Source organism: Cygnus olor, chromosome 34, assembly GCF_009769625.2.
Source record: "Cygnus olor isolate bCygOlo1 chromosome 34, bCygOlo1.pri.v2, whole genome shotgun sequence".
NCBI classification, from domain to species: Eukaryota; Metazoa; Chordata; class Aves; order Anseriformes; family Anatidae; genus Cygnus; species Cygnus olor.
In genome coordinates, this window is record NC_054091.1 from 309,204 (window position 1) to 318,590 (window position 9,387).

The 9,387-nt window shown below is 54.1% G+C and overlaps 2 protein-coding genes across 2 annotated transcripts; one reads left to right on the plus strand and one right to left on the minus strand.

Moving 5' to 3' along the window:
- Window positions 1-1,168: 1,168 nt before the first annotated feature.
- LOC121062718 (coiled-coil domain-containing protein 81-like) lies at window positions 1,169-3,200 on the minus strand. Its single transcript, XM_040542891.1, has 5 exons — window positions 3,122-3,200; window positions 2,419-2,618; window positions 1,897-2,050; window positions 1,394-1,650; window positions 1,169-1,260 (listed from the first exon to the last, which is right to left on the minus strand). Exons 1-5 carry the CDS (start codon window positions 3,198-3,200, stop codon window positions 1,246-1,248), a joined length of 705 nt encoding a protein of 234 aa, XP_040398825.1. The 3' UTR covers window positions 1,169-1,245.
- Window positions 3,201-6,942: 3,742 nt separating this feature from the next.
- On the plus strand, window positions 6,943-7,977 carry LOC121062719 (olfactory receptor 14J1-like). The gene is made up of 3 exons (XM_040542892.1): window positions 6,943-7,291; window positions 7,359-7,587; window positions 7,933-7,977. Exons 1-3 carry the CDS (start codon window positions 7,020-7,022, stop codon window positions 7,975-7,977), a joined length of 546 nt encoding a protein of 181 aa, XP_040398826.1. The 5' UTR covers window positions 6,943-7,019.
- Window positions 7,978-9,387: the final 1,410 nt, after the last annotated feature.

The window sequence follows — 9,387 nt, forward strand, 5'->3', positions numbered from 1 at the left end:
ATGAAGCTGGTGTGCCAGTCTCAGGCAAACGTGCTGCACGCTTGCCATCCGTTGAGACAGCGGCCTCCGCTGGGACGTGTGTCAGGAGCCACCCTGCGGCTGGTGGGTCCAAAGGGGACATCTCTCCTGTGTGGCTGCAAGTGGCTCCTTCCTCCTTTCCCGCAGGGGTCTCACCTGGTAGAAGGCTTCTTCTCCAGATCTTGCTGCCTTGTGCCCGGCTCCCAGCTTGTCAGCATGGGGAGGGAAAGCTTCTTCCTCCTCTGCAGCAGGTTGTCAGGATGGCACTCTGAAACTAGGAAAGGAGGAAGCTCTTCAGAGCAGCTGCGTGGGCACTGCCTTTTAAGCTGGTTCCAGTCAGCCAGCATGGGACAGGGACCACCCCCAGACAGCAGGGACCTGTTCCCTTACCTCTTCTGGTCCTGCTCTCTCCTGCAGCTTCCTCCTGCGAGGTGGTGGAAACTTTGGCCTCTGGCCTTCTCCTCACAGTCAGATGAAACCTGGAAAACAAACGAAGACACGGCCTTGAAGAAGGCTGGCCTCCTACCCGTTGCAGCTTGCTGGCAGTAATCCTCCTGGTGTTGCACAAGGCATGGCATCCCTTTTCCGTCGTGTCCATGCATGGGGTTTGTTGTCCGTCTTCCCGCAGCACCTGAAAAGGTAGCCTAAATTCCCCTCCACATGCAGGCAACTCTCTCTGATGGGAATCGCGGCAGCACGGGCACAAGAAACACAACCACAATGCCCCTCCTCTCCAGGTGAAGACACTCGTAGCCGAAGCTCAGCATTAGTTAACCAGGAACCAGTCTCCTCGGGGCTTAGCCCTGACTGGATGCTGAGCGTGGAGACCCAACCGTACACGTTCCAAAGCAGGAGGTGGGAAGCCTCCCGCTGGGTCAGCCAAGGGCTGCGGAGGAAATGCACTCACCTTGGGAACATCTGGATCCCACGAGCGGTGGTCTCTCCACTGAAGTCAGTCAGATGTGCCGGCCACATTCTCTGCAAAGAGACACAGACCTGCTGGAGGGTTTCTGAGGCAGTTTTCTCACGGCTCTCATTGACAGGAAGCAAACCTGTCTCCCAAGCCAAAAGAAAGCCTTCTCTCCAAAGCCCTCCTCCAAAGCCTCTTCCATGACCCTTTGTTCTGCTCGGGAGGAGCTGCATGGCAGAATATGGAGGCTGTACAGTAACACTGCCAGGCTTTTTGCAGGGGCAAGCGTCCAGAGGCTCAGAAGAAACTCTCTTTGCTCATGGAGAAAGCAGCTAAGGGGGCAAGCACGGGGAAAGGCATTTGACTGGCCTGCCGTGTCCGGGCTGGCCAACAGCGGTCGGATTGCTCACCCTTCGCTAGGATTCCCAAAGAAGTTAAGTAGCCCTCAAAACCTCACCAACTTACACTGTGGAGCAGTGCAACCAGGCCCGCAGTGCTCTCCAGACGTTTGACACAGTCCAGATAAAACTTCATGCAGAGGAAACCATCTTCGCATGTCAAAACACCAATGTCCCTGAAGCCAAAGGGGACGTGCTCCTTGCTCCTCAGGAGGAAGCAGTACAAGAGGATGGTCTCTTGCACACAGTTCTTCACCACGTGCAGTGGGAAGGAGGTGGCTCGCGATAGCTGCACGTAGTTGAGCGGCTCAATCTTGACGCCATCTGCAAGGAGAAGCAACATCCTCAGTGACACGGCAAGCCCAAGTTGCTTGCAACATTCAGAACAAGTTCCCAGAGAAAGGGTCGCTAAGAGGAACTGCTCCTGGGGCACGGTTTCTTTTGGGGGAACTCAAGCTGTACCCTGACCGTTGGAGACAATCCTCTACTTCTCCCAGGCCTTTCCAAAGAGCAGGGAGAACAAACCGTTCCGGACAGGGGGCAGGAAGAGGGGGGCTGCTGCCTTCTCACCAGGGAGGATCTCGGTGGGACAGTAGATCTCCTCCAGCCACAACTCATCGATGTCCAGCTGGAAGAAAGGTCTTCGAACCAAGAGCAGCTCTTGTTTGCCATGGAATTGCTCTTGGACAACAGCAAAGGTCCCGAGTCCTGCAACCTGAACGCCCTGCACACAGAAAAGACAGAAAGGCTGACGAGGGAGTTCTTGAGAGACGGGAAAAGGGATGACTGTCAGAGCAGGGGGACACTGCTCTGTGCCCTGCCCACTCCTGAGGGACAATGGGGCAAGGTGGGGCACTTTGGAAAGCTTTGCAAAAGAGCCGCATCCTCTGTTTCTTTCGTCACCCCCCTCACAGGATTTGCCAACATCCCTTGGCTAGAGAAGCGCCCGGGGGTTTCCAGCACACAGATTAGGCCTGGGACTGATTCCCAGCAATTGTCCTAGGCACGGACCCAGGATATTCCCCCATCTCTCTGCTCGCCCTCTCCACTCAGACCGCAGGGAAGAGTGAAGCCCTAGGGGGTGCCAAACACCTGAGAGGCAGAGCACATCTGGCCTTGGTTTCTCTCCCAGCTGGCCAAGAAGCTGCTCCGGGCACCCTGGGCAGTCTCAGTGCACTGCCATGGTGCTCGGGCAGGGATTGCTCTGCAGGGCCCAGGACACCAGCCCACCTTATCCTGCTTCAGCTCTTCCAGAATGTACTCGGATACAGCATCCCAGATAGCCTCAGTCTCTGGAAAGCAAGGAGAAGACAGGTCAGGCTCCAGGCCAGCCAGCTCACAACCTCTTGGCAAGCACCTCACCCAGCCGATGACACATGCAGGCATACACAAGCACCCCAGAAAAACACCGTGCAGGCATTCCTGGGACATTCCTGAGAGGCCTGGGGGAGCTGCAGGCCACACCAGTCTCTGGGACACCGAGTTCTTTCCTCCCAGAGCCAGATCCCAAAGTGGCACCAGCTCCCAGGGAAACCTGGCCCTGGACTGCCCCCATCAGGAGAAGTCTGAGCCATGCCCAGAGGAGCCCTAGGCCTCAGGACAGCCCTGGCATCAGGACCCGGGAGTCTTGGCTGCCACATTGTCCCCTGAGCCCAGCGGGACCCTCAGGCAGGGCTCTCGCAGCAGCCACCAGCTCTGTCCAGCACCACCAGTACCCCCCAGCCCAGGACCTGCAGCTTTGGACAGCTCACAGCCCCTGGGCTGCCCCTTGGGAAGGGGCTCCTGACACCCTCACCTTTGGGGGAGAGCTGCAGGAGCACTGGGAACGCAGAAGTCAGGTCAGAGGTGATGGTCACCCTCCAGCAGTCCTCCATCTCGCTTGCTGCTGGCCCTCAGCTCAGGACAAGGGATGCCCGCCCTGGCTCCTCAACCACAGCTCCTCTGCAAGGTGCCCCTGCTCCTCCGCCCGTCAGCGAGGGTCGCCCAGTGCAACCTTGCTGCCTGCTGCCCCCACTCCTGGCCACAGAAGGACAGCGGTGGGGAGCACCCAAGCAGCGCCCAGCAGGGACCAGGCCTTGCAGGGAAGTGCCGGCACTGCCGCTGCTCCAGTGAAGATATCCTGGTGATGCAGTGCCTCCCCCTGTGACATCAGCACGTGTCATTTGAAGGCTTATGAGGTCAGCAGCATGGAGACGGCACAGCTCGGGAGAGAGACGAGAGATTTCCCTTCTTGTCCTGAGAAACCGTCACCTCCCTTCTGCCCAGTTCTTTAGCAGCATTTCCTGACAAATCCACCAGGAACATCTCCACATGGTGACAAAGGCCATTGGATATAGGAAGTGGAGCACTGGAGAAGTCACCACTGTGTTCCTGCACCAACACGCCTGTGCTCTTGGGAGCCCTCCAAGGAGCGTTGAGTTTGAGGCTTGTCCTGGGGCTGGGATTTTCTCAAAAGATGGGAGCGAAGGCGTCTGGGATGCAGCAGCCCCTCAGTGTGCCTTAAGTCCTCTTCACTGCAGTTCACTCAGTTGGAGAAGTAGGATGTGTTATATGGAGGGAATTGCAGCACATGCCGGGATCCTCCTTCTGGGACAGCCCACGGGGCTCTGTACTTTGAGATGGCCTCAGCACCATCCCCTGGTCTGCCATGCAGGAGGCAGAGATGGTACACGAGGGAATGGCAAACGTACCCTCGACACATCATCGTGAGGGAGAGGAGTAGGGCAGCACTACAGATGGAGAGGAGAGTGGGGAAAATGGTCTGTGACAGACGTGGTGCACTCCTCAAGGCTGCTACCCGTTGTCCATGGCCATGAGCCTCTATAGGAGAAGGCGCCCATGAAGAGGTTGAGGTGGAGGGGCAGCCTGCCCCTTGCAGCCGGGCTGCCAGATCTGGAGAGCACTCGTGCCTTTGTGTCCACAATGAAGGAGGAACCGATTTAGGATCTACTCTGGGTTCTCTCTCAGAACTTGACCAAGCCTCTCATTTCAGGAGACCTGATGCACGCTGAAGGCAGGACTACTGCCCCTGACTGTACTGCACACAGATGTACCTGGTCCCGTGTCAGCTGCACCATGCCAAGTGGGCTGCAGGGAAAGACAAGGGTGAGAATGTGCAGCGCTGGGTGTAGGGCTGGGCCCCGAAACCTCATCTCTTTCCATGTGCTGAAAAGCAGCTGGACTACAACATGCATTTGGCAAGAGGAGTGTCAAGACACAATTTTTTCCTGTTTGCAAGTCCCAGATCCTGGTGAACATCACCTAGGTTGGCCCATCTGGCGGCTGTGCACAGAAGCTGTCTCCAAGAACCCACAGAAACCTTGGGAATGTTTGCACCCAGCAGAGTCCCTTTCCTGTGACCGTCCGAGTGATTGAAGGCCCCCAGGGTGACATGGAGTCATTGAACTCAACTTAGTCCAACAGCTTCCACAAGACTTTGTCCACTTCTTCAGCCTGACTGCAGGCGTTTACCTCCTGCCATGCTGTCGCCCTGACTGACTCACATTTTGACCCTCACCCACAAGGGTCCTCCCAATCTGCTGCCCAATCCATAGAAGAGATTGATGCATCCAGGCAGCTTCTTTCATGCTGAGGGCAAACCCCTGTTGACCGTCCCCGCTTGTCTCTTCTGAAGAATCTGCACCCATCCAGCACGACCACACTGTCACCCTGACTGGCTCTCCTCTGACCTGATCCAAGGCAAGAAGTAAATCAGGGTTTAGATGCTTCCATCTCGGCTTTCCTGAGCCTCTGCTTTCAGTTTTCTCTTCTTTGTCCCTGTGGGAATGGAAATAGAGGCTGTTATTTTTAAGAAGAGGCTGACATTGCTAAGCCTTCATAAGGAGCATTCCAAGGACCGTAGGGAAGTCTCTTTCCTGCCCATAGGAAGCTCCACCACCACATGTGCAGTACCAGCAGGGTCTGTGTGACCTGGTCTCTAGGACGTGCCCCCAGCGAGCTGCCCCTGGGCAGAGCCCTGCTGCCAGGAGGTGTCTGCAGGGCAGAGCTGAGCACCCGGCGGGTGGGATGGGGGCTGTGACCTGCAGGCAGGAGGCGTGGGGACAGAGACCCAGCTGCAGGCAGGGACAGCTGCAGGCAGCAGAGCCATGGGCAGGGAGTGAGAGGGAGCTGCTCCCAGAAACTCCGTGGTAGGGGAGATTTGGGCACTTCCCTGCCATCCCTGTACTGCAGATGCCTCCCCTGGAGCCAGTCCCTACTCTCCTTTTTCTCACACCATAGACTTCCAGCCCTAATGTCACTGGGGCTTTTGCTGGGCTGCATGCTGCCTTGCACAAGGGCACAGCCCTTCCCTAGCAGCTCTGTGCTATCTAGCATCCCCATGGAGAAGACATGTCAGTCCTAAGGCCATAGAAATGCTGCTGGATGGCTGTATATTGGCAGCTGTTATGATCCCTCCCTGTCCCTGGAGAAGAGCAGAGAGCTGAGATCCTCCTCAGGTACAGTGAGATGGGTGAGGGGCTTGGGGATCTGCACTTTGAACCTGGATTCCTCTGCTCTCAGCAGCATTCAGGTTCTTTTCAGGGGAACACCTGAGTGTGACCATCCTCCAGAGGTGCCCGCACAGGGCAGCTGAGACCAGGACTGATGGATACCCCAGCTGTCCCCACTCTGCCTTGAAGGACAGTCCCTTTGCCTCCCAGGACGCCAAGGTTTCACTTGGTGGGCAGTACAAGCGCCAAGGATTTTGCCTTAAATACACCCCTCAGGGGTAGGGGGATGAGTATGAAGTAACAAAGCAAAGCGTTATGCACAAAGCCCTGCTCTGCAGTCGGGTGAATTTTGAGAAAGAATGCTCCAAAACTCCTTGTTACCTCAAACACACTTCGTCTGAGACCACCCCATGTTCCATTTACTTACTGTTCTAGGACAGAACTGTCTCCTGCAGAGTCTCTTGCCCCCAGTAGCACCCTCAGGCAGCACGACTTTGACATCAAGTAGAGGAGCAGTCTTCTGAAAAGCGAAGAGGCAGTTTTTTATGGCTTCTACAAAACAATAGGCTAGGTTTTCCTCACAGAGGTCTACCCTAACATTTTAATTCTCTTTCCTCCTTGGACAGGCCTCCCTATCCAGGTTTTGTATTTTGGGGGTGTTTTGTTTTCATTCTTTTTTCCTACTTGCAGATCTTCAGGGCTGTGCTGAGGATGCCCTCTGAGAAGGGACAGCACAAAGCCTTTTCTACGTGCCTCCCTCACCTGGCTGTGGTCTCCGTTTTTATAAGCACTGCTGCATTTGCCGGCTTCAAGTCCCCTTCCATCTCCTCACCATCTCTGGATCTAGTGATTACAGTTTTGTACTCGGTGATGCCCCCAGCAGTGAACCCCCTCATCTACAGCATGAGGAACCAGGAGCTCAAGAATGCCTTTTGGAATGTCTTATTACAGATATTTTTCAGTAATCATGAAATTTCCATCTCTCTCCCAAAGTGACTCTCAATATATCCCATTCTAGCCTTGTGTTTCATTGTTTTATATTAACATACTTTTTTTCTAATTATTATTTTTTGTATTTTTTGTGCTTCTGCTGTTCCTAGACCTGGGATACATCTCCACCACTGTCCACAAAGCCATGACCTATTCGCTGTGGGACACCAGGCCATTTCCTATGCAGGACGTGCTGCATAGGTTTTTCTGTTTGTCTTCTTGATATCAGCAGAATATTCTCTTCTCACCATTATGTTCTACGACTGCTACGTTGCCATCTGCAAGCCCCTGCACTACGGGAGCCTCCTGGGCAGCAGAGCTTGTGCCCAGATGGCAGCAGCTGCATGGGGCAGTGGGGTTCTCCATGCTCTGCTGCACACTGCCAATACATTTTCCCTGCCCCTCTGCCAAGGCAATGCTGTGGACCAGTTCTTCTGTGAAATCCCCCAGATCCTCAAGCTCTCCTGCTCACACTCCTACCTCAGGGAAGCTGGACTTCTCATAGTTCGTTCCTTGTTGGTGTTTGGATGTTTTGTTTTCATTGTTCTGTGGTTGTTTTCTGGTTCTCTGATTTCATTGTTTTCTGGTTTGGGGGTGTTTTGTATTCATCATACTGTCTTATGTGCAGATCTTTAGGGTTGTGCTGAAGATCCCCTCTGAGCGGGGATGGAACAAAGTCTTTTCCATGTGCCTCTCTCACCTGGCTGTAGTCTCCCTGTTTATCAGCGCTGGCAGATTTGCCTACCTGAAGCCCCCCTCCCTCTCCTCCCTATCCCTGGATCTGGTGGTGGCTGTTCTATACTCAGTGGTGCCTCCAGCAGTGAACCCCCTCATCTACAGCATGAGGAACCAGGAGCTCAAGGGTGCTGTTAGGAAAAAGATTTCATGGATGGTTCCGAAAATTGATAAATTTCCCCTTTTTCTCCACAAATGATTTCCTGAGTGTTTGTTTCATTATCATTCTATATTCTTACTTTTATCTTCAGTGTCATTTCTTTTTATTAGTTTCTTAGAAAAAAAATATTTATCTAGTGTACTTTGAGGAATAAAACAACAAAGTGTTATTTTGTTCATCTGTATGTCAGGATTGACTCTTTCTTACCATCTGTTTAATAAACATGATCTCCCCTATAAATTGCCTGAAACTGTCTCTCCTTTTTCAAAGCTGGTGCCAATAACGTGGCCAAGTGGTGTGGTGGTTTCACAATGATGGGCAGCTGTACTCCACAGTGCCACTTTCACCACCCATCCTCAAAGGCACACATGGAGAAAATAGAATGGAAAAGGGCTGCAGTGTTGATTTAAGGGGCAGGCAGATCACTCATCAATTGCAGTCATGGGCAAAGCGTACTTAGCGTAGGGAGATTAAGATAATTTATTGAGTGTTCCTAGAAGACTGGAACAGTGAGAAACTAAAAGTGAACTGAAAAAGACCATCCTCCCTCTTCTTCCTCCTCCCCCTGAGCAGCTCAGGGGAACGGGCAATGGGAGCTGCGGTCAGTCCATGACACTTCATCTCCACCGCTCCTTCATGGTCACTCTCTGCCCATACTCCGGCGTGAGGTCCCTCCCAAGGGATGCTGTCCTTCCCAAACTGATCCTGCGTGGGCTTTCCACAGGCAGCAGCTCTTCAAGAACTACTCCAATATGGGTCCTTATCACAGCATCCGCCTGTCAGGAGCAAACTGCTCCAGCACGGGTCCCCCACGGGCGGCAGCTGCCCCCAGATCCCCTGCTCCTGTGTGGGCTCCTCTCCACAGGCTGCAGCTCCAGCCCAGGGCCTGCTCCTGCGGAGGCTCTCCATGGGCTGCAGCCTCCTCCAGGCCACATCCACCTGCTCCACCGGGGGCTCCTCAACGGGCTGCAGCGTGGAGATCTGCTCCGCCGTGGCACCCATGGACTGCAAGGGGACAGCCTACTACACCATAGGCCTCTCCATGGGCTTCAGGGGAACTTCTCCTCTGGTGCCTGGAGCCCCTCCTGCCCGCCTTCTGCACTGACCTAGGTGTGTGCAGGGCTGTTTCTCTCTACATTTTCTCACTCCTCTCTCCCAGCTGCTGTTTCAGAGGAGTATTTCTCCTTTCTTAAATATCCTCTTACAGAGTTGCAACTAGTATTGCCCATTCGCTCAGCTCTGGTCTGTGATCGGTCCCTTTTGGAGCCATGTGGAATGGGCCCTTACCTGACAGGGGGCAGCTTCTGGACTCTTCTAAGAGAGGCCACCCCTGCAGCACCACTGCTACCAAACCATTGCCACGTAAACCCAATACAAGCAGCTGTACCGCAGAAGGCCTGTTGCTCCATGGATTAGGGAGAAAAAAGGCTCGTCATCATACTGTGAGATGTGAAAGACTGAAGGTAGGATTTAAAAGTTACCCATCAGTGTCTGTTGGCAGTGGAGATGGAGAAAGGTCAATGAAGTACTTCTCCAAGGCTGTCCCACATGTGGCAGGGCAGAGGACATCCTCCAGGAGAGGAATGTGGAGATGTGTGGAAAGGCCAGGCTATCTTCCTGAGCAGCATCTGTGCAGGGTGGGCAGTGACTGGAGCCCCACAAAGTGAGAGATCACCCAAGGGGTTGTAATACCACATCAGGCCAAGATTACCCTCATAAAATTAT